Source organism: Trifolium pratense, linkage group LG7 (genome assembly GCF_020283565.1).
Source record: "Trifolium pratense cultivar HEN17-A07 linkage group LG7, ARS_RC_1.1, whole genome shotgun sequence".
NCBI lineage: Eukaryota > Viridiplantae > Streptophyta > Magnoliopsida > Fabales > Fabaceae > Trifolium > Trifolium pratense.
Window position 1 is genome coordinate 18,725,292 of NC_060065.1, and position 26,233 is coordinate 18,751,524.

General features: G+C 30.5%; 1 protein-coding gene, 1 long non-coding RNA gene, 1 other non-coding gene and 1 pseudogene across 3 annotated transcripts; 2 read left to right on the plus strand and 2 right to left on the minus strand.

The window, feature by feature from the left end:
- Positions 1-3,736: 3,736 nt before the first annotated feature.
- Positions 3,737-5,614, minus strand: LOC123893761. Its single transcript, XR_006803541.1, has 2 exons — positions 5,439-5,614; positions 3,737-3,980 (listed from the first exon to the last, which is right to left on the minus strand). It is a non-coding gene; the product is annotated as an uncharacterized LOC123893761 (long non-coding RNA).
- A 6,294-nt stretch (positions 5,615-11,908) lies between these two features.
- On the plus strand, positions 11,909-14,086 carry LOC123893762 (annotated as a pseudogene).
- TRNAS-GGA lies at positions 13,306-13,393 on the minus strand. Its single transcript has one exon. It is a non-coding gene; the product is annotated as a tRNA-Ser (tRNA).
- LOC123896000 lies at positions 13,950-14,222 on the plus strand. The gene is given in 3 exon segments (XM_045946460.1): positions 13,950-13,996; positions 14,041-14,104; positions 14,106-14,222. Coding segments are annotated over 3 exon segments (228 nt in total).
- Positions 14,223-26,233: the final 12,011 nt, after the last annotated feature.

Genomic DNA, 26,233 nt, shown 5'->3' on the forward strand with positions numbered 1-26,233 from the left:
GATGGTTAATGATGAGTTTGCCCTTGTTGACTTTTTGGTTTAGTGTTTTGGATAGTTGTGACTAGGTGGATAAAATTGGGATGTTGATGGTAGGGTGGGCAAAGTTTGGTTTAAAATCAAAATTGCATGAAAATCGAACCGAATTGTTTTTCTAGTTCGGAAAAACCAAACCGAACCGCAATTGTAGAAGATGAACTGAACCAAATGGTTCGGTTAACTAATTAACCGGTTCTGCATTAAAAAAACTGATTCTTCATTAAAAAAAAACTCATTCAGCATCCAAACTAATCAGCAATTATATGAGAAACTGACACATTCTGTAGTATTTTCATACACCCCAAACTAATCATTTTGCATCAAAGCTCAAATTTACAATCCGCCAATCACACACAAAACCCATCAAATAACAATGATTTTCACAACCCATCAAAATTTAATTCAAATAAAATCACAACCTAATAATCATTCACGCAAAAAAGGCAGAATCACTTGATATTGTTTTGATGATGCAGCAAAGTAACATTATTAAACAGAGAGAGAACACAAAACTTCTATTGATGGAGGTCAGTGACGGCAGAGGAGAAGTGTAGATGACTTATTTTAGGTTTTGATTTGGTATGGTTTTCAAATTATGATTTTTGGGTTTTAGTTTTAGAGTTTGGTTTTTGGGTCAGTTAACAGTTCACATAGTTAACCGAATCGTGTTGTCACAAACAGTTTGGTTTTAGTTTTTTAAAAATTGGTTCCGTTTTAAAAGGTTTGGTTTGGTTCAGTTCACAAGTTTGGTTTGGTTTTTTGGTTTTTATGCCCATCCCTAGTTGATGGTGTTTTTATTGAGTGTGAATCAAACGGTTGTATCCAAGTTTGAACTTAAGTTTGGTTAGGTAAACTTTTACTTAACTTAAATAGGAAGCCATTTTTAAAATGGGTTCTCTCTAGTGATCAATAACACTAACGGCTTATTTGGTATAGTGATTTAGGGGAGAGAGAAGTTGAAGCGAGAGAGATAGAAGAGAAACCGTGTATTTTTGTGGTTTGGCAGAGCAAAGAAATAGGCGAGAGAGAATTAAAACATGTGGGTCCCACGGTTCTTAGAATCTGCACATAAGTGCAAAGAAACAAGGGAGAAAACGCTCTAAGGGTGTGATTGGTTGTGGGAAGAAAATGATAAGAGAGAAAAAGGTGAGAAAGAGTGTGAGAAGAGAGAAAGAAGTGAGAAATTGAATAGATTTGATGAGTTGATTGGTATAAGAAAATGAGAGAAAAAATATAGAAGAACGAAATTTAGATTATTTATAAAAGTATAAGGATGTCCTTTAGATTTAAAAATATTTATTAATTTTAAGGCAAAATTACATCAGAGGTCCTTTATCTTATTTATTTGTAACACTTTGGTCCTTTATCTTTTATTTGTAACATATAGGTCCTTTATCTTGTATATTTGTAACACTTCAGTCATTTTTTCCGTTTTTTATTAAAAAAAATACCGACATGGCTTGCCACATCAGATAATTTTATTTTTAAAAATATATTTTAATTAAAAAATGTTATCAGAAAAAGATGAAGATCTTCATCATCTCTATCATGTTCATCATTCCTTCAAAACCTTTCCCAAATTTTTTCAATACCAAAACCCCTAAATCACTAAAACCCAAATTGACTTTTATGACATATACATCGATCTTCAACCATGACAAAATCATATAAAAATCAAATGTTGATTCGATTTTGGGAACAAAAATTTCAAATCTATGTAGATTCCATTTTGAGAAAAAAAATTGAAAGTGAAATTGAATAGTTAGAGAGAGATTTGTTCATGGAATCTGCAACATGACAAAATCATATAAAAATCAAATCTTTCATTTGACCAACATGACAAAATTTGATTTAACAGATCCAATAAACAATGTTTAAGTAATGAATGAGTGAAAGGATCAAGAAAATGAAAACTGGTGATTAGTAGTAATACATACTACCATAGATTGGTTTGGGAGAAGGGACATGGAGCTTCCTGTAATGGATGCCATTAGAGAGAAGAGATCTAAGATCTAAGGAAGGACGGAGGAAACAAAGTGTTGTGGAAATGAAATGAAACAAAACGAGTCAATAAAACATTGAGGAATGTTTAAGTACTTTGGTGCTTGAATCTGCAAATTTTTTTCTGAAAAAATTGTAAAGAACTTGATGAAGATGATTAAATTTGCAAATTTTAAAGAATTTTTTTCGGATTTATTTTTATTTTTTATTAAAAAATATATTTAAAAAATAAAATTATCTGATGTGGCAAGTCATGTTAGTATTTTTTAATAAAAAATGGAAAAAATGACTGAAGTGTTACAAATATATAAGATAAAGGACTTATATGTTACAAATAAAAGATAAAGGACCAAAGTGTTACAAATAAATAAGATAAAGGATTTCTGATGTAATTTTGCCTTTTTTAGTTAGGTGATGTTATCAATGTCAGGGCATAGAAGGAAAGAACCCAAAAAAGTGGTTCTCTTTTGTCTTTCTTCGCACCATTGAGGTGATGAAAAAAAATGTGGGCCTGTGACATTTTAGTCTCTCTTCTCTCTTTCTTTGGTGTACCCAAGGTTGTAAAATCGGACCGGATCGGCCAGTCGGACCGTGAACCGGGGAGTAATCCGGTCCGGTTAGGCCTGAAAAACGGAGAGCGAAGTAACCAAAAAAAATTATTTTACACTGTTAGTGCATATTCATTTTTCTCTAATTTAATTATTCTCAAAAAGCACAAATCGCGGTCTTTTCTTGAATTTCCATTTGACCAAGTTAAAAAAAAAAGCTCGCATGGTTTTTACAATGTTGATGTGAAAGAAATGATGAGAAAGAAATGCAATTAAAGTTGGTTTGTAGTCATAAGTCAAAGAAAATTATCACTAAATGCTAAAGAAATTGTGAAAAGTCAAATTTTGTTTTCAGCAAACTTGGTCAAGGTCGTGTCAGGACAAACGTAAGCATCCATCTCGTTTTTAAAACACTGCTACAGCCTGTGTGGAATTGGCCACTACCGTGGCAGACCCAGCTGAAGCAAATAACAATTTTTGACCTTTTATTTCACTTTTAAATGTTCATTATATGTAATAAAACTCCGTTAACCTTTGAGATGGATGAAATTTAGTAACTTTAGTATAACACTTCAAGTTAAATTATCTAGAACTTTTTTTTTGTACAGTTGAGGGCTTTTGCCCGATTATTTAGAACTTTAACTGAGACCTAAATAATCGGACTAGGATACATTAAAATTACAAAACAATTTTGTCTGTTATGATGGGAAAACAATTTTGTTTGTTATAACAACTTGAAACTTAATACTAGTTCACAAACACATCATCATATCATACGGTCTTAGTCTGATACATTATAGCTAGGAGTGGCAAAATGGGTTGGGCTTGCCAGGCCGACTCATTTGACCTGCCATTTTTTGTGGGTTGAGTTGGGGTTTTCGGCTCGGTATCTTAAGTTGTCCCACCTAATCTGCTTAAAAATGTGACTATTTACTGATGATTTTGATATGCAAATTCATCGTCACATTCTTTTGGTTGATCCAAATAAAAATTAATTTGAAGTGTTAGTAAAAAAAATAGATAAAATAAAATTTACTAATGGTTAGTATGCTCTGCGCATGGACGGAACTAGGTATAGTGGATGTAACACCCAAACCCAATATTTAAATAAATCCAACTATAGAAAATTCTTTTTCAAAATACACAGCGGATAATAAAATTAAAACGACTCGAAGTCGAAGTTAAAATATAAAATAGTGGTTTAAGGTATTACATACTTCAAGAACATTGCTAATTAGCATAAACCTCGCTTAATAAAAATTATTTTCTAAAATAATACATTTACAATAAAATAAGAATACAAGTACAAGACTCGATAAACCCTTCCCCGTGTCATAATCAGAGCGGAGCTTCACCAACAACTCGAACACCGACAAACATACACAACCTGATAATCTGAACCCGCAACGGTTCAGCACAAACACAAAACAGAGGGTTAGATAATATAATCATAACTAGTGATCGAATATAACGAATATCCGACACTAAATAAATAAGAACAATTACATAGATACAACTCAGACATCCACACACATATATCAGACATACTCAGACATATGTATATATGAGTTAAAGATAACATATATCACATAACTACATGTTATTAACGAGTTATAATAATCAGGTAACGCATTATATTCATTTATCAATCATACATCACATTTGAGAGGTATTAATCATCAACATTAATAAATGAATTCTATATATGTCAGGTATCATTTAACAATTAGGAACAACACATAATTCCTAATGTATTCTAAAGTCACATAGATGTGATATCACCTAGACACATCTAATGCATGTGGTACCATTTCATCATAATTTTGGATAATTTAATCCAAGTGTTTTAGATCATCGTCTCTAAAACATTCTAGATCATCGTCTCTAGAATAACAGTAAACTAGATCATCGTCTCTAGGATACTCATCAATAGACACAACTTATGAATGCATGAATGTGCATATACCAAACATATGGTTTTATCTCAACTATAACATCAACATAATATGGATAACATAATCCAAATATTCTAAATCATCGTCTTTAGAATACATCTACTCATGATAAATTATCATTTATCATCATTAATAAATCAACATCATAATTTATCATAATCTATCAACAAGCCTAATCATCATCATTAATCAACAACACATAATGTATCAACAAGACTTAACAACATCACTATCATCATCAACTCATGGAAAATACATTTATTCCATACTCAAAAGATACTGAAACTAATCAACAACAATTAGTTATTTAATTCAATTAATAAAAACTAATTAAGCATACTTTATATGCAAACACAAACAACCAACAATCATCTTAGAAAACAAACTCCGTAATCGGAATCTACACGAAAAAATGAGCAAAATAGATTCCGGGTGCATAAGTCAACAAAAAGTCAAAATAGTCAACATAAGGGGTTGCGTCGACTATAGCGTCGGCCAGATTGCGTCGCAAGCGCACTGTTCATACTGCAGAATTCTGCAGGATGCGTTTTGGTGCGATTTTGGTCCAAATAAGCACTTTAAAGCTACGAAAATCACTTATTTAAACCCATAAATTCATGTCAAACAATTACCACACTTATAACATGATTAAATCAACTTAAATCATCAATTATAAGCACTTATTCATGGATTTTCATCATTTATCAAATCATTTCATTTATAAATCATGAACACACATAGATAATCATATATCATAACATAAATTTCATGATTAACATATTCCCAAATCCCATAACTAACCCAAAATGAAAAAGAGATGAGAAGAGTTTGAGCTAGAGAAGGATACTTCTCTCCTCTCCATTAATTCACCTCAAAGATTATAAAACTACCCTCATACCTCTAATGAAGCTTGAAAAATGGAAGCTTGGTTGTTCTTTGAGCTTGGTTCTCACTTCTTCGTTTCTTCCTCCCTTTGTTTCTAGAGCCTCTCTTTCTAACTTCCCTAAGAAATATGAATAATGACTCTTTCTCTTAGTAACTAGCTTTTATAGTTAGGTTTTCTACAAAATTCCAATTCACACCCCCCATTCTACTAACTTACTAACATAATACTCATTCTATTTATTTTAGGCACAACTTACCTAAAGCTCCATAAAGAAATTCTCATCTATTAATTACTCTAGTTAGCAGTTTAAGTCTAAACTCATAAATACCGAAATATTCAATTACGAAAGTTACACGCCACAATAAATAAATATTCTAATAATAAAAATTGGGATGTTACAGTGGAAAAGGGGCGGCCGCCACCCACATATATATAGTACTAGTATACAATCCTATGTATCACATTTTTTTTTTTAACGTCATGTATCACATATATTGTCACCCTTGCTATTAATAAAAAAATGATAGTCTGCCACCCACGTTCTGTTTGGTCCACTCAACTCAATCTTTTATGAAGATTTATATTAGTATATATTTATAAAATAATAATATTTATTAACTATTTTAATTTAACTCACTAAAAGTAAAGTAAATAAATAGTAACCAACTTGTTCACCAAGTAGTCTAGTTTCTCTTAAAGATAAACAGGGAAAACCTAATCCCCAAATTCATTCAACCGCAATTTCAAACCAAGATTTTCAATTTCTCAAGCATCTGTATTGCACGACACTTATTGCGTTGCAGCACCAGACTCTTGTTGACTACAAGTTAGTTTTTTTCCTTTGTTCTCATCTACTGATTTTTTTCTTTCTTTTTCATAAGGCTATACAATACTTTAATTTGTTCTAATTTCTATTTTAATCTGTTATAATCGATGAAAAACATGACACTCTTTAGATTAGACATGGTTAGTGTCCGACACCAACACTTATAATTACATCGAATTATTTTTTTTACTTAAATGATTATCGGTGTCGATGTGTCAGTGTCCGTGTTTGGTCCGGTATCATTGTTGTTTTATAGGTTATAAAATGGAAGATGATTTTCAGCCATGAAGCTTGTGAAAACAAGGCTTCGCAATAAAATGGAAGATGATTTTCTTGCAGATACTTTGACTATTTATGTAGAAAAAGATATTGCAAAGACAATCACTACTTAAGAAATTATGGAAGTGTTCTATAAAAAAAGTCGAAGATAATTATTATTTCGATGGCTATATTTTGGTATGTATATGCTTTTTTAAGATATATGTTTTTAATTTTCCATTAAACTAAGGTGTATGCAATTATTAAATAGTAGAAGTTAGTTATGGTTGATGTTATTTATCAAGCGTTATATTTTCGCTACCCTCGATGATTTTTTCTGGTTCTGTCCCTGGCTCTGCGTGATTTTTATCATATTCGATTTTGAGTACATGTTAAGTTTATCACCACAAATAATTAAGAATATTTTTACTCTTGCTATTCATATTATTTTCTCATCACTACTATTTTATTATTGTTGGAAATCAGTTTTGGATCAGTTTTGGTCTATGAAAATCTAAGCATATTGTAAACAAATTTAGAAAGAAAGAGGTGAATCAAGGGAAACTAAAGGAGTCATCTTTTAAAGTTCATCACCACAATATGCAAATAAGAATACTTTTACTCTTGCTATTCATATTCTTTTCTCATCACTACTATTTTATTATTGGAAATCAGTTTTGGTCTATGAAAATCTAACCATATTGTAAACAAATTTTTAAGACTATTAACCATGAATTGAGTTAGAGTATTGGAATTGAACAAGAGTCATTGCCATGCACTTTTCCCAAATTCTTTAGTTCTAAAATATACTCATAATATTGTACAAAATTTTGATAGCCTACTCCTATTTTCTTATGATCGCAAATTCTTTGTTTTTTATGTTCACCACAAGTATCCGATTCACTGGATAGCTTAACCTGGTTCGAGTCAGTCTTCCTCACAAAATTAGAGACAACTTATATCTCTAATAAGATAGGTAAACCAAACTTTAACCTGTGAATATTTAGAGAGATTTTGTTCTAGTCCCCTCATTTTTGTATATCTCCCTTATCATTTTGATAATATATTTATCATTTTGATGCATGCTATCTAGTCAAAAATCGAATACCACGTGTTTTCCTACTTGCAATATGTATTATTTTTGTTGTTGGTATGGTTGTTGTGAGTTTATTATATGACTTCTTTATTTTATGCTTAGGTGATATCTTAAGTAAATAAATTATTAGGATCTCAACTCGTTACCAAATGTGTTAAATCTTGTCTCTTAATCAGGTGGATTTAGAGAGGTTTCGAATAAATTGGATACACAGTACGAGAAATCCCTGGTGTGATTGACCTAGAGAAGCGCATTCATTCATGCATTGGTGTCAGTGTGGTTCGAAATAATACATGTCGATGTGATTCGAAATAAATTAGGTTGCATTGGTCTCAAACCAAATCATCTCAAATGAAAGAAATTTATTAAATTTTTTTTTATCTTTAGTAATTCAAGAATACCTAAAGAAATTTGTATCTATCTCATACCATAAAAGAAATTATTCTCAATCTTGATAATTTCCAGTTTCCAAAATTTTAAAAGTTATTAATTATTCTCATATTGATTGATAATACATCACATTATGACATTACTATTGAGTATTGCATGCCTCTCTACCACCACATAAAGGAACACGTACTCTTTCTCAATCTAATCACAAAGTGTGATCAGTTATAAAAACACTTATGCTTTTACACTACAAGAATTCTCTGCATTTCCGACAAACAATTCCTACGAAAATTGGTTTCGTCACCCAAGAATGCATTTCCTACAAAATATTTGTAGGAAAGGTTTTTTATATGTTACCCTCTTGACGTGTGGGGTCCAAGGGAGCAGTTCCTACGAAATTTTGGTAGGAAACGTTTGTTGACCATTGAATTTTGGCTTTCATGTGACCGTTCTGCATGTGTGGTATTCTAGGAAGCAATTCATACGAAAGTTTGGTAGGAAATGTTTTAATTTTTTTTTTCAAAAAAGTAACCAGCAACGATCACAAGCAGTATATATAAAAGTTAAGGTTACCGTACGGTGAGAGAGCACAATAAACAGGATATTCATGGAATATGCTCTTAACACATGTAATTGGAAATTTAATAGTTCCACTATTAGAGGATCAATATTGGTATTTCTCATCAATTAAAATAGTTGTTATATTATTAATTTTTAGTTTAAAATATATGCTGGCTCATCGGATTAATAAGTGGTCGACCGTGGAACAATGCTTAAAATTATCAGAAATTCTAACGATTATCAATAATATTTTTTAAAAGTAAAAATTACGACTCTTCACATTTTTTCGGATAAAAAAAACATTATTAACGTCAATTTAGTACGAGTTACATATTTATTATATATTGTATTAATTAAATCGGTGTTAATTAAATGATTTTTTAATCATAAAAATGAAAATAATCATTAAATTACAGTTTCAAACATAAACATAAATTATCGATAATATTTTACATATTTTTTAGTTACTGATCTACCATGGACCAATTGAAGAAGTAGTTTATATTACAAATTGTCATGCTTTTAACACATATATGTGCACTTAAAAAACGAACGGAAAAAAGAATTTTGATGATCGGACTCCGAATGGATAGACATAGTAATAACAGTCTAACCGAAACTTAGTTTTAATGAAATGTAACATTTCCTACGAAATTGTGCTCATTTCCTACAAGATTTTAGGTAGGAAATACAAAGAATTCTTGTAGTGTTATAGAACACTCCAAATCTTTTTTTTTGGCCCCCCTTTATTCTCTTCAAAGCCATAAATTTCAATATTTTATTGCTTATAAGTTATAACAAATCAAATTTTTGATATTTGTTAAAAAGGCTACAAAGAGCACAATGTCCTTATCAATCTCTAATAAAATCCTACAATCGAGTCATTGAATTTTAGACACATTATTTTGGCTTATAGGCACAACACAAGGCCTAGAATGTTTTCATGTTCTTATTGCCCTTCTTTTCATTCATGAGAAGATTCCATTTTTATCAAAGACTAAAAACCTTGTTTTAAATTTCACTATCATATTTATTCATATACATGAATATATATATATATATATATATATATATATATATATATATATATATATATATATATATATATATATATATATATATATATATATATATATATATATATATATATATATATATATATATAGGGAGTGTATCTGGTGAGAACTGATAATTATTGTGAGAAATGAGAACTATTAATAGTAACCATTAGATTTAATTGACGTATCAGATTAAAATCTTCCCACTCGCTTAAAATCTCATGTGATTTTATTTGTGCAGATTGAAAAATCTTCTTATATATAATCTTTCCTAATTCATTTGCAGCTCTCTTCAAAACTTACATGAATAAATTTTTACTTCTCTGTTCAATTTTTTAACACAACAATGTCGTGATACAATTTTCTCTTAATTTCACGAATATAATTTTTTTTTTTTATAACCAAAAGCATTACGCTTAATATATATACCACCGGTTCTTTTGCAAAAAATTATTTAGAAACACAAAACATCAAGCTAGGAGTGCAAATCAAACAACATGCAACCAATTAATCAATTCCATACCGTCAACAACTTTGTCACAAATTAAAAATTCACAAGTACTTGACTCGATGCCTCTCCTCAAGAAAGCACCAACATGACTTATGTGTTGCTGTATTTAATTAATTGTTATGGTAATTTTTCATTTTGCTTAGCTCAACAAATGCACACATCTTCTATCTCAAAAACCTCAAACATGAACACAAAAAAGCCAAGAAAAAAAACTAGAATGGCAAATATCCAATATTTTCTTAGAGGGAATTGAACAAGCCGAATGAATGATCAAGTGTTAGAATAGAATTAGTGAACAGTTTGAGTTAATAATAAATTAAATTAAGAAAGATTATAGGAATAAATTAGGAAAGATTATATCTAGGAAGATTTTTCAATCTACATAAGTATGATCACGTGAGATTTTATGTGAGTGAGAGAATTTTAATCTGATACGTTAGTTAAATCTAAGGGTTATTATTAATTGTTCTCATTTCTCATATAGTATCAGATCCCAAAGATAGTAAGTCTTTTCTTCATAAGAAAAGTCTTTCTCAAGGATTCTATAGAAATGGATATATCATATATATATAAAAGTATATATGATATATGAAATCGATCTTTACGGTGCTTCCTTAATAATATCTTTGTTCCATCGGAACAATTAATTATTCCTATTCCAGGATACTTGGTATCTTTTTGTCAATTTATCGCGTGGGGATAAATGACAAAAAGATATTGGAATAAACTAAATAAAAATAAAAGGAGAGGAAAAAAATGAAATTCCATATCTTCGTCAACCTATTCTTTTCTAGGGGGAACTTCCATTTTCACATTTTTCAGCCAGTCACAATTGATATTTGTAAAATTTGGAATCTAGTTAGTACTAAAATTAGTCCAGTTAGTACTAAGCTTTGGAATCTAGTTAGTACTAAAATTAGTCCAGTTAGTACTAAGCTGATCAATAAGATGATGACTAGCACTCGTAGTGAGGAAGGCTTGATTATTTGGAAAATAGCCTCGGATTATGCACGTAGAATCCGATAAAATAGAGCTTATGCTCTAGGGTGGGTGGTGGGTCCCCATCTTACTATATTTCAACCAACTAAATTAATGAGTTGGTTGAAATATATATTAAAATCAAAAAGATATAACACCTCTATTACAGATAATCCTAGTCGGTGATAACATTACTGTTCCCATCTCTATTACAGAACCGTACATGAGATTTTCACCTCATACGGCTCCTGGAAAGCCTTAAGTAAATCTAAGGACCGAGCCGATTATTTATCTCTTGATATATCCCTAAGATATAGAAGATTAAAATCTATCAAACGGTTCTGAATTAGACCAATTCAATTTTGTCTGTTCTAGAAATAACTAAATAAGAAAGAGAAATCCATTTTAATAAAAGATACAACATAAAAGATACAATAAGGCACTTCTGAATTGATCTCATCCCTTAAAAATCAAAATTTGAATTTGTTGAGTAATAACTGAATTCTTCAATAAAATACTCTTTTAGAATTCTCCATAACCCTCATCATTTTGAATTAATTACGAATACGAGGAAGCACCGTTGAAAATACAAAGACTGGAAGAAAGATCCGTCAACAGCCACACCACTAGCTCCATCCATTTCTTGCAGTAAATTCTGCAACGAACTCCATAACACTGTCAAATTCGTTGGAACCGTGATTCCCCTCGCAGCACCTCGAACCATAGCACTAACACGAGCAACATAAGCAGGAGTATACAACTGCTTAATATAATGGATGTAGGGCTCATTAATTTAGTTGGTATACGATTAAAGTTTCTACGGGATGTAACACCTCTGCCACATAATGGATGTAGGGCTCCTAAAAAAAGACGTATATAAAACTATAAATAAACATTCAAGAAAGATATTTCAAGAGAAATAAACAATTAAATCACGAGTTTAATAAAAATATATTACTATGATTCGAGAAAAAGTAAAAGTATCAACTCAGACACTACAGTGGAAGTGTGTTGAATCAAGGGTAGACAGTAAGCGTCTTTATTATGGACGCTTTATTCTGTCTCCACTTATGAAAGGTCAAGCAGATACAATAGGCATTGCAATGCGAAGAATTTTGCTCGGAGAAATAGAGGGAACATGTATCACACGTGCAAAATCTGAGAAAATACCACATGAATATTCTACCATAGTAGGTATTCAAGAATCAATACATGAAATTTTAATGAATTTGAAAGAAATTGTATTGAGAAGTAATCTGTATGGAACTCGAGACGCGTCCATTTGTTTCAAAGGTCCTGGATATGTAACAGCTCAAGACATTATTTTACCACCTTCGGTGGAAATCGTGGATAATACACAACATATAGCTAACCTAACAGAACCTATTAATTTGTGTATTGAATTACAAATTGAGAGGAAGCGGGGATATCGTATAAAAACAATAGACAACATTCAAGATGGAAGTTATACTATAGATGCCGTATTCATGCCTGTTAGAAATGCAAATCATAGTATTCATTCTTATGTGAACGGTAATGAAAAACAAGAGATACTCTTTCTCGAAATATGGACAAATGGAAGTTTAACCCCTAAGGAAGCACTTTATGAAGCCTCCCGGAATTTGATTGATTTGTTTATTCCTTTTTTACACGCAGAAGAAGAAAACTTGAATTTTGAAAACAATCAACACAAAGTTACTTTACCCCTTTTTACTTTTCATGATAGATTAGTTAAGGATAAACTAAGGAAAAAAAAAAAAAAGAAATTGGATTGAAATCCATTTTTATTGACCAATTAGAATTGCCTCCCAGGATCTATAATTGTCTTAAAAAGTTTGATATACATACATTATTGGAACTTTTGAATAAGAGTCAAGAAGACCTTATGAAAATTGAACATTTTCGCGTAGAAGATGTTCAAAATATATTAAACATTTTACAAATCGACAAGCATTTTGCATAAATTTGCAATCCACTGGATTTTTTTTTCATCTTTCATTAAAAAAAAGAAAGGTAGACATGGGTATAGGAAAATGGTTATTCCTTGCCCCCTTTATTCCACTATTTTCTATGTTAATTTCTATATTTCTATATTAAAGAAAAAAATTTGGAATAGAGAATCCATACCAAAGTTGGAATAGTGGTATCTATTTTTATCTCAAACATTGAGGTCAGTAACATTGATGAACTTGATAAGGGTGCGGAAAGAGAGGGATTCGAACCCTCGGTAAACAAAAAGCCTACATAGCAGTTCCAATGCTACGCCTTGAACCACTCGGCCATCTCTCCTACATAATGATTATGTCCCTAAACCAAGTCAATAGCGAGGCATTCTTATTCCATTTGCGTAGGCGCACTCAATTAATTTAATTGAAACTAAAAAAAAGAAAGAAATTATTTTTTTTTTTAAACCCTTACTTCGAGGCCTGCCGTAGGATAAAGTAATTTGATTAATAAGTCCATTTTTACGTTATCTCGTACTGTATTGTATAATTCCTTTGTTTGGGGATTCTTTTATCACGCGATAAAAAAAAATGAAATTATAGAATGGATTGCTACTCATGACTAGATCTCGGATAAATGGAAATTTTATTGATAAGACCTTTACCATTGTAGCCAACATCTTATTACGAATAATTCCGACAACTTCTGGAGAAAGGGAGGCATTCACTTATTACAGAGATGGTGCGATTTGATTCTTTTTTTTTTTACCGATCTCAGTCTTAGGAGAAAAATACATTCTTCGGAGAGAAAGCAAAAAATTTTGAAAAAAAAAACCTACGCTTGCTGAAGGTGAAATTGGGAAATAAAGTAATTAATCCCTTCTGTCGTGTATTCCCGATTAATGCAGCCTCATATGCTTCCATTTAGGTTTTTAGTATTAAGCGAAAGGTTATACCTATACCTATGGGGTTAGGTTAATCCTACTCCACTAGTACCAATAGGCCGCGTGGGGGAAGAAGCACTACGTTCAGGAATCAACAACACGAGAAAACTTTGTAAAAAAAATCCTTCCTTTCTGATCGGGATTGGGACTAACTAGAATGGTTGGGACAATAAACATCCATCTCGTTCGTATTTTGGATACCCATAGAACCATCGAAGACTGTTGAAGTGACTAATTCCGGCAAATCAAAGCGGCGTTGAGGACAAAGTCATTGTTGCTCACTATAGTTCCAAGGCGCGGCTCGAACACAGAAGCAATCAAATCCAAACCAACATTCAACTGCGCCGCGAGTTCCGTCAATGCAATCTGACTACATTCTTGAAGTCTCTCATTAATCTCTTCCGCAATTGAGTCCCAGTAAGATTCCGTAATAATTTCCCCTTGAGTCAACATCAAGGGCTATAGCTTGTTTCCAATATTCAGAAGCTTTATCAAACCAAGATTCTGCAATTTCAGAATCTCCCTGTCGAATGGCCTGTTCTCCGCGGTCGGAATAGGTGAGTCAATTCCTTCCCTTAGAACCGTACTTGAGAGTTTCCTGACTCATACGGCTCACCAGTCAATTCTCTTGATCTTCCATTTTTTCTGGAGTTAACAAGAAGAAAAGATATTAATTACATGAGTTTCAAACTTGAATTTGGATTAAAATATTATGAGAAATGAGAACAATTAATAATAACCCTTAGATTTAACTAACGTATCAGATTAAAATTCTCTCACTCACATAAAATCTCACGTGATCATACTTATGTAGATTGAAAAATCTTCCTAGATATAATCTTTCCTAATTTATTCCTATAATCTTTCTTAATTTAATTTATTATTAACTCAAACTGTTCACTAATTCTATTCTAACACTTGATCATTCATTCGGCTTGTTCAATTCCCTCTAAGAAAATATTGGATATTTGCCATTCTAGTTTTTTTTCTTGGCTTTTTTGTGTTCATGTTTGAGGTTTTTGAGATAGAAGATGTGTGCATTTGTTGAGCTAAGCAAAATGAAAAATTACCATAACAATTAATTAAATACAGCAACACATAAGTCATGTTGGTGCTTTCTTGAGGAGAGGCATCGAGTCAAGTACTTGTGAATTTTTAATTTGTGACAAAGTTGTTGACGGTATGGAATTGATTAATTGGTTGCATGTTGTTTGATTTGCACTCCTAACTTGATGTTTTGTGTTTCTAAATAATTTTTTGCAAAAGAACCGGTGGTATATATATTAAGCGTAATGCTTTTGGTTATAAAAAAAAAATTATATTCGTGAAATTAAGAGAAAATTGTATAACGGCATTGTTGTGTTAAAAAATTGAACAGAGAAGTAAAAATTTATTCATGTAAGTTTTGAAGAGAGCTGCAAATGAATTAGGAAAGATTATATATAAGAAGATTTTTCAATCTGCACAAATAAAATCACATGAGATTTTAAGCGAGTGGGAAGATTTTAATCTGATACGTCAATTAAATCTAATGGTTACTATTAATAGTTCTCATTTCTCACAATAATTATCAGTTCTCACCAGATACACTCCCTATATATATATATATATATGAGTCAGGATCCGTTGACACCAACTAGTTTGACACCAAATGTTACACCTCTCAATAACGTTTTAACCGATATAAATTTTATAAAATCCACCGTTGGATTGAAAGTTTACATCATATAGATCATTTGTGTAAAATTTCAGACAAATCCAAAATCATTTGATATGCTATTGAGACACATAAAGATTAACGGCATTTAAAAAAATACAAAAACCGTTAATTTTGATGTATCTCAATAACATATCAAATGATTTTGGATTTATTTGAAATTTTACACAAATGATCTATATGATGTAAACTTTCAATCCAACGGTGGATTTTATAAAATTTATATCGGTTAAAACGTTATTGAGAGGTGTAACATTTGGTGTCAAACTAGTTGGTGTCAACGGATCCTGACTCTATATATATATATATATATATATATATATATATATATATATATATATATATATATATATATATATATATATATATATATATATGGGGGCTGCTAACTTAGACCCAGTTGGGTCTAAGTTAGCAAGGTGCACCTTTTCAGTTGGACAAAAATACCCATGTTTTTAATTTTTGAAAGAATAGAGCAACAGGGGCATTTTTGTAATTTACCCAACAGTACACGCGCCCCCACCTTCTTTTCCCACCCCCCAGGACACGTGTCACGCTATTATTGGACAAAAATCACGCGCGTGCATCACACGCGCCGACAGGCGCGCGTGGGTGAAGGCCAAACGCGGAGAGAGAAAGCCTTTTGAAAAGGCAGGCCACGTGTCAGCATATGATTGGCTGCGTTAATTTTTTTCCATTTAATACTTTAAACTCGATTATTTCGTCGTAAATTAATTTTTTATTTTTTATACCAAAATTCATAATTTTTTTTTCTCTACAAATAGAGACTTGGTTCGTTTGATTTGGACACAGAAAAAAAAACCCAATTTTTCACTACCTTAATCTCATTTTTCACTCCCTTACATCAACTCACTGAAACCATTCTACCAGAAAAATGGTTTCAGAGTACAAATCTCTGAAACCATTCTACAAGCTAAATGGTTTCAGAAGCAAATAACTAATAATCAACTTACTGAAACCATTCTACCAGCAAAATAGTTTCAGATTACAACTCTCTGAAACCATTGTACCAGATAAATGGTTTCAGAAGCAAACACAATTAATAAATTACTCACTGAAACCATTCTACCAGTAAAATGGTTTCAGAATACAACTATGTGAAACCATTCTACAAGCTAAATGGTTTCAGAAGCAAATAACTAATAATCAACTTACTGAAACCATTCTACCAGCAAAATGGTTTCAGATTACAACTCTCTGAAACCATTGTACCGAATAAATGGTTTCAGAAGCAAACACAATTAATAAATTACTCATTGAAACCATTCTACCAGTAAAATGGTTTCAGAATACAACTATGTGCAACCATTCTACCAGTAAAATGGTTTCAGAAGCAAATAACTAATAATCAACTTACTGAAACCATTCTACCAGCAAAATGGTTTCAGATTACAACTCTCTGAAACCATTGTACCAGATAAATGGTTTCAGAAGCAAACACAATTAATAAATTACTCATTGAAACCATTCTACCAGTAAAATGGTTTCAGAATACAACTATGTGCAACCATTCTACCAGTAAAATGGTTTCAGAAGCAAACATTAGTTTTTAATTACCGTTTTATCTCATTTAATTAACTAAAAATAGTTTCAGGTCTCCAAAAATTTCATAAAATATACCAAAAGTTCCAGAATATTATCTACTATTTTCCTGGTATAATGGTTTCAGTGAGTTGGTTGAGTGGTGCGTGTTAAATTACAACACACAAGTAACGTATTTAGTAGACAAAAAATGAGATTAAGTAGTGAAAAATTGCGTTTTTTTTTTCGGTGTCCAAATCAAACGAACCAAGTCTCTATTTGTAGACAAAAAAAAATTATGAATTTTGGTATAAAAATAAAAAAATAAAAAATTAATTTACAACGAAATAATTGAGTTCAAAGTATTAAATGAACAAAAATCACGCCCAGCCAACCATTGTGTGACACGTGTCCTACTTTTTAAAAGCAAATTTTTCTCTCTCCAGGTTGTAATCCAGTGTGGCGCAGGCGATGGAATCTGATGGATCAGGATGATCTGGGCTGTCTGATTGATCAGACAGTCTTGATGAGATCAGATCTTGGCTGTCTGATAAAAATCAACGATCTGTAACCATGGTCCTTCGGTACGCGCGCGACACTGGATCCGCGTCTATTAATGGTTTCAGAAGGTGGGGCGCGTGTAATGTTGGTGTAAAATTACAGAAATGCCCCTGTTGCTCTATTCTTTCAAAAATTAAAAGAATGGGTATTTTGGTCCAATTGAAAAGGTGCACCTTGCTAACTTAGACCTAACTAGGGTCTATGTTAGAAAACCCCTATATATATATATATATAGGATGTATACTATGAGAATAGTAAAGTTATATGAGAATATGAGAATTAATCGTAGCCATTAAATTTAAATGAAGGAGTAGGATTAGAACATCATTAACCGAGTCACGTGACATTATAATTTCAATTCAAATCTCTCTCTCCTCCACACCATCATCAGAATGATTCAGCGTGTTGCTTCTTCCCACCGTCTCTCCAGCTCCTTCTCCTTTCCGGCCGTCGTATGCTTTCCGGCCACCGCCTTCTTCCCATTATGACGCCACACCCACCAATACCATCAACAATGGTGCTTGAAATCAAGGAGATTAAAATCAATCTATTTATTTGAGTTTCAATTGGTTATGCAATTTGAACAATAAACTAAAACAGCCTTGGGTTTCTTCATCTAATCTTTTCTATTTTTCTTTTCCTTTCTCATGAGATTAACTTTGATGTGAGATTGATTCCAATTCTAGACAGAAAAAATCAGTGAGTTGGAGAAGATGAACAACAGGTGAATGAGTTTATGAGATAAAGTTTTGTTTTTTCCGCTCCTTTTTGTTGATTGGTTCCAATTACAAGCTTGATTTTTAATTTCAGTTTCCTCCATTGGAAAAATCTTAAACTATGATGAAAGAATCAATTTTTAATTTAATTTATTTAATAATAAACAAATTCACGGCGGAAATTGTTTGTGCAACCTCCACCGACCGTCGCCGTCTCAAATTCATGACCGTCATCGTCATCTGCCTTTGATTAAAAGAGTTTAATTTCTATCACATTAAAATAACCCAGAACAGAGGTCGATGAACAAACGCAGAAAAAATCAAACCCAGAACCACGAAACGCCGTCGCGGGAAGATGGGTGGTAACGGCGGACCTTGATGTTATCCACAAAACGCGTGACCATAGAGAAGAAAGAAAGGAAAACAATAGAGGAAGTTGAACAGTACATGTGATGTGGATCGAAGAAGATGAAAGGGTGAAGGCTGGACAAGAGGAAGATGAGTTTGTCGATGTGTGCATAAACAATTGAATCAAGAGGGTGTGAAACTGAAACAGAGGAGGTGGGATTGATGGTTGAATGAGAGATGAACATCGGCGGCGATGGTAAGGTCTGAGAGAGAAAGATTCAGCGAAGAAAGAAGAGAGAAGTTAGAGGGGTTTGTAATTGAGTGAAAATGACACATTAAAAAGTGTTTTAATCTCAACCCTTAATTTTAATCTGATGGTCTATTATTCATTCTCATATTCTCGTATATCTTTATCATTCTCATAATATACATCCTCTATATATATATATATATATATATATATATATCACAAAAGCTGTTGAAATTTTGAACTTGGATACCCCATTATGAGAAAGATGGACCCTATTCAGAGTTTTCTTCAGGTGCTCACTTACTACCACTTAATTTCAATATCTAGTACTCTGTGGTGGTAGTGTTGTGTAAGTGGTACGTTTGGAACTGAGCCAGAAGAAGTGTGTGAAGTGCGGTTGCTTCTAGAGAATACTAGTTGGTCTTAATAAAATTTACAAATAAAAAAATCGGACCAAATATTTTCTCGATTTGCATGCACACTCATTTCCACTTGTATTTGATACGGTTTCAACTACTCGAAATGTTCAATTGCATCCAAATTCTAAAACATTGGCTAGAGCGTGTGAGGATCACCATGTCTTAGAATTGAGTATGAGGTCTAACTCATCCTTACAAAATCGGCTTATAAGGTGAGAATTGTCTCTACTTTATAAACACTTATTCAGGTCATCTCGCAAGCGATGAGAGATTTATTTAACACCATGTTTCTTATTTTTTTAAGACTCATTTATGGACTGACACAACACAAAAAATGACATTAAAAGAATTGTAACCTGAGACCTTAGAAAAAAACACACTCCAAAGTCTCTAATCTTGACCAACTCATGTGGGATATGCTAAGTTTATTATCATTAGCTACGAAGTTTCAGACGCATCCATCATATATTGATATGTTGACATAAATTATAATTTAAAAAATGAAATAATTGAATGTAATAACATGTGTCGAGTCGGATACCTAATGAGAAACTCTAATTTGATGAGTGTATGTTTATCTTAATTTATACATCATAAAGATGCAAATTGTGAAAGTCGGCAAAACCTTCAAATAACATGTTATGTCAGCAAAATTTGGTGAATTGATAATCATCTATCTCTTTGGTGCTTAATTGGGAAAATATAAAATGCTTACATATGTAATTATAGTGTTTGTTGTGTGTGGATAATAGAATTATGGATATTGTGTTATAGTGTATAGTCGGCATAACCTAGGAAAGATGAAGAGAGTTAGTTACATGCATGTATCTAGAAAAAGTAATGAAAAATTATTTAAATATATATGATCATTTTTTTAATAAAGCACTTATGATATGACTTTCATATTGCTAGCAAATGGAAGAAATTTTTTAGGCATTGACTATATGGTTGTCCCATTTCCAAAAGTAAAGATGTTTTCATCATTACTTGAAGACCCTTTCCCATGACAATGACTATATGGTATACTATATCTTAGAAGGATCTAAAGAATATACACGTAAATATGTTTTATAGTGAAGTGTATATAGTAAAAATACCTAATTAATTATATTTTTGGTACTCCTCAATTAATTCATTCACAAAGTTATAGTTATTTGGTTTTAGTCTCTCTCATAGACTTTTAGACTAAAAATAATAAGGGTAAATGATCATTTACCCCCCTGCAAAATAAACAAATTTTCGTTTACCCCCCTATGCAGATTTTTTTTCTGTTTACCCCCCTGCAAAAAATAGATTCTCTCATTTTGCCCCCTAGGTGTACAGCAGGACATGTGACTGTGCAAATCTGCTGACGTGGCTTGTACACGTGGAAAAAATCATTTATATTTATTTTTTAAATTCCATGTCACATAATTTTTTTTTTAAAAAAAAATCCTACAAAAAAAAAACGAATTTTTTTTCCCAAAATTTAAAATAAAATTTCCTACAAATAATTTTTTTCCTACAAAATAAAAAAAAAAAAAGATTTCGTACAAAAATAACTTTTTTTGCATAAATAAAAAATTAAATTTTCTTATTTTGTCCCCAAAATAAAGAATTTAACGATTTATTTTCAAATATCTTTTAATTAAAAAAAATAGAATCTTTATTTTTGTCTGCGTAATTTAGTGCTGCAGATATAGTACAAGCTAAGGTTGCTGCACAATTTAATATCACATAAGAATTGAAGCATAATTTTGCTTAATTTTTTTGCTGCATAATTTAATATCACATATAATTTTGGTAGAAGAGGAAAACACAAATAAAACTTCCTCTTCTATTTTTTTTTTTAATTCAAAGAGATTAACACAAAAAATAAAGTTTTGTTTTTAAAAATTAAAGATTATGTTTTTTTTTTAATTTAAAGAGATTTGAAAATAAATCTTTAAAATATTTAATTTGGAAATAAAATTTATTTCGGAGTAAATCTTTATTTTGGGAGTAAAATAAGAAAATTCGTTTTTTTATTTTGGGAGGAATTTTTTTTTTTTAAATTCGTTTGTAGGAAAACAAATATAATTTTTAAAATTTTGTAGGAATTTTTTTTAATTTTGGGAAAAGAAAATAAGAAAATTGGTTTTTTTATTTTGTAGGAAAAAAAATTTATTTTTTATAAAAAAAAATATCTGACGTGGAATTTTTTAAAAAAATATAAATGATTTTTTCCATGTGTACAAGCCACGTCAGCAGATTTGCACAGTCACATGTCCTGCTGTACAGCCAGGGGGCAAAATGAGAGAATTTATTTTTTGCAGGGGGGTAAACAGAAAAAAAATATGCACAGGGGGGTAAACGAAAATTTGCTTATTTTGCAGGGGGGTAAATGATCATTTACCCAAATAATAATATAACACTTTTTTTTGATATAACATAATGGCATGTTATATGATTTGTTGGTCTGAAATATTTTTTTTTTACTCTTTTTATAAGTTAAGAGAATATATAATATAATAAAAAAAAATTTGACAAGATAAATAGTATAATAAAAAAAGAAAAATTACATGATAATAGCATGCCCTCATCGTCTACAATAATCTCATAATAATATATAATATAATAATAATAAAAAAAGTACAAGATAATTACATGCTCTCATCGTCTACCATAGTCTCATAAAACCTGATCTAGTAAAATGCAGGTCAACCCTAACGGGTGATATAAATTTAAAAATCAGCACAAATTAAATGAAATCAATCTAATAGAGTCTAACAGATTATTGTCAAGCACGAGGCAAGTCCGACCAAAGTATAAAAATAGGCAAATGAACCGCGACCACCAACACAGACCAATTCACTTTCCAACAGACCCTTGCAATAAATCACTTCAAATATTCAATTCACATGAAATTATAAGATAACACCTAAAAAAATTTATTTTAACTTTCCTTTTGTTATTTAAAAAATGAAATGTGTAAACAATTAATCTTATTTTAAATATGTCATATTACTATTTTGAATATTTGAAGGGATTAAAAGTAAATGATTCTAAAGTTTTACACTCTGTCGCTCAAAAAACTTAAAAAGGTAAGTTTTACTTATATTTTGTCATAGAGAATAGTTTTTTTTACATGATTACTATTTTTTTTTTTATATAAATGTTACTGATAGGTGTATTGGATTGAAATTTTGAGAGACTATTTTGAAAAAAAAAACTTAAAGATTTTAAAAGATTTTGTAAGATTATATTAACTTTGTGGGATTTTAAAAGACATTTTTAAAAGTCCGTTTACAATTAGGAATTTTAAAAGTCCAGATTTCAAAGTATTTATGGATTTTAAAAATTTCAAATGACTCAAATTTTTTTATTTGAAGACTTGATATCTGACTCATAGATCTACTAATCGAAGGAATACAAATCTACTAATCGAAAGAATACCAATTCGAAGAGAAAAAGAAAAGGCAACACAAAGATTGAGATCTCCGAAAAGCAACAACGGAGCACCGAAGAAGAAGAAAAAAAAAAGGCAGCACAAAAGATCAATCAAAACCATAATTAGAAAATCGTTTTGATTAATTGAGTTTCATAGGAATAGAAATATTGTGTGGAGAAAAAAGAATGGTTACGTCCCTTCCCTCGCAACCTTCAGGTGGAAAAAAAGAATGGTTACGTCCCTTCCCTGGCAACCTTCAGGTCAAGGAAGTGTGGTGGAAGGGTTCCGTCACTTCCCTAGCAACCTTCAGGTGGAGATAAAGGATGTCGAATGAGAGAGAACGATCAATAATGACACGGGAAAAAAAGGATATAAGGGGAGTTTTTTAAAATCCTTTAAAATCTCAATTCAATACACCCCTAAGAAAGTCTATAAACAAAAATGACAAACAGATATGAGTTGAATCATTTAGGAAAATTCAAGTTCGATTCCTGGTATGAATAATTCATTGTCATATTTTACTTATCTCGCGATCAAATATTGCTCAAACCATGAGCTCCCATGAGACGAATGATTTATTTTCATTTTTTATATAAAATAAAGTTTAAGTGAATTGAATTTTAAAACTTCTCTAAGCTCAAAGCATGCTAAAAGATTGAAAACATCAGTAGAAATACTTACAGAATATTTTTTTTTTTGGTTTAAATACTTGCAGAATATTGCTCACCAATAAAATTCATACAAACAAAAAATGAATATTTACTATTGTCTTTTGAAAAAGGAATATTAATGTTTTGCTTAATATATCATATATGCTTCTTTGTGGAATCGACCCAATATAGAATTGTCATTCAGTGGATTTTATTAAAGAAGGTAAGTATGGAATCAATTAATCAACTATATGAAAGTTATTTGAACATAAAAAAATGACTATATATATTTTTATACATCTCTTAATTTTTATTATATATACTTTGCACACATGTTTAAAATACACTCACAAAAAAAAAACACTTGATAACAATATTCTTATGTCTAAACATCATTTCTCAATCTAAATATTTAATTGAAGTAATTTTGCTAATAGTACTTTTTGAGAATTTTTTTCTCAATCTTCTTATGTCTAAATATTCATTTCTCAATCTTCTTATGATAGTATTTTGGTAATAGTACTTTTTGAGAATTTTTATCTTTTTAAATATTTAATTGAAGTAATTTTTAGCAATATCCAAAAATTTATTACTCCATCTAGTTTTTATTGTGAGAAAAAGTTAACTTTTAAATTAATTACATAATTGATACTATATATTTGAACTATATTATAGAATAGTTATATCAGTTATAAAAGAATCTAAAAAATAAATTTGTTCTTATAATAACAAGCAGAGGGAGTAATATTCTATAAACAACATTTTATTGAAAATTGATTTTAAGATAGAATTCTTTGACATTTGCAAACAACTTTGACTTTTTTTTTTGTTCTATTTTAATTTGCTTTAACTTTAAAGTTGTTTTGACATTTACCAATTTGGCCAAACACCACCTTAATTAAAATATGCAACTTTTCATTCTAATAGGTGACCATAATTAATACTGGATTTGACTTTTAACAATTGATGAAAATGAATCTTTGAGGGAGATATACTATGTAGTACTATTTGTAAGTGCTTAATTACATATATGTAAAGTCACATTGCTTTTGTCTTGGCATGTCTTATGCCTTGTTTTATTTATAAAATTAGTTCTCTTGTCTTGGCATCTCTTATATATGTCTTATTCAATTTAATAAAATTATATATTTGTAAGTGCTTTTAAGATCTTCTCTGTTTTAAGGAAATATTTGAAGATTTGAGTTGATATAAATTAAGAGTAAAAAAATTGATATAAACTATTGTGAAAAAAGAATATATTTTAGGATCGATTAATATTTTAATTTACTTATAGATCAAATTACCTACATTTTTTTTGTTGCTAAATATACCTATAGTTTGATTAAATTATAACTTGTCTAGGGAAACTAAATTTCCACTTAATTGTTAAAAATAAATAGTGTATTTATAAAAGGCACTTTAATTTACTAAGGTGTTTTCTTAAATCACTGAAGTGGAGGTTAAAAGTGATACATTTGCATGTGCATGGAATATAAATTAACTTTGACGATTATTCAATACAAAAGTTCTTTGAAGATTTGGCGTCAAATAGAACATGTGGTGATTAGGATTGGCTTTATTACTTTGGAGGAAAAGGATTTGACAAGGGCTGATACAAATATATTGGTGGTAGTTCAAGGATTTGAGGAGGGCCCTTTAAATATTTGTTAGCATGGGGTGTTTCTTTGTAAAGTGTGATATTTGTGTACTAGGTTATCTTTGTAACAACATGTATATTATGTATCCAATTTTCTAGCACATGATAAGATGGAGTCTTGTAGCCCTTCATAAAAGGTGTTTATATTTTTTTTTCTACTGTGATGTTGAGTCCGAATTTATTTTTGTTGTTCGGGTTAGAATATCTCTTATACTCTAATAAGTTTTTTGTTTATAAAAAAAAAATTGACTTGGTGATTAAAATGGAGAGTTAAAGAATAAAGTGATTTTAATTATCAAAGGTCTATTTGGATTAGCTTATTTTTGAGCTTATGCAATATAAATTAAGTTTTATGCTATTTTATAAGTTCATACTAGTGAAAATTGTATTTTTATAAGCTATTTTTTTTTGTTTATAACCCTCTGATTCCTAGAGGAAAGAGACCCTAATATTACAGAGTTCGGCCGCGAGGTAAGTAAAATATGACCAAGAAATTGTTATAAACTACCTTGACAAACTTACAATAATACATAAAAATTACATAAATTATTTGCATAAACTCAATTAAGCTAATTCAAACGCCCCTTATATTTTCTATCCATATAAAACTTTCATGTTGTCAAGTCATTAGTCTATAAATACAGTTTTATATTTTAGAAACTAAAATTAATATGGTGCACATATTTATAATATGATAATACAAGATTAATTCTAATTCTATATAAGAAAAAAAATACATATTACTTATTTATAAATCTTAATTCAACTAGTAAAAATGAAAAAATTGTTGGTTCAAAGGTCATAACTGAAGTTGAAATTCAAACTCTACTTGTATGTATGAATATCCAATAACTATTTGTTGGATATAAATTTGGTATTTATCAATTAAATATAATTGGTGGGTCCAACATTTATTTGAAGGTTATATTGTCAAAATAAAACTTTCAAATTATGTGTCGAGGTCTAATTATAT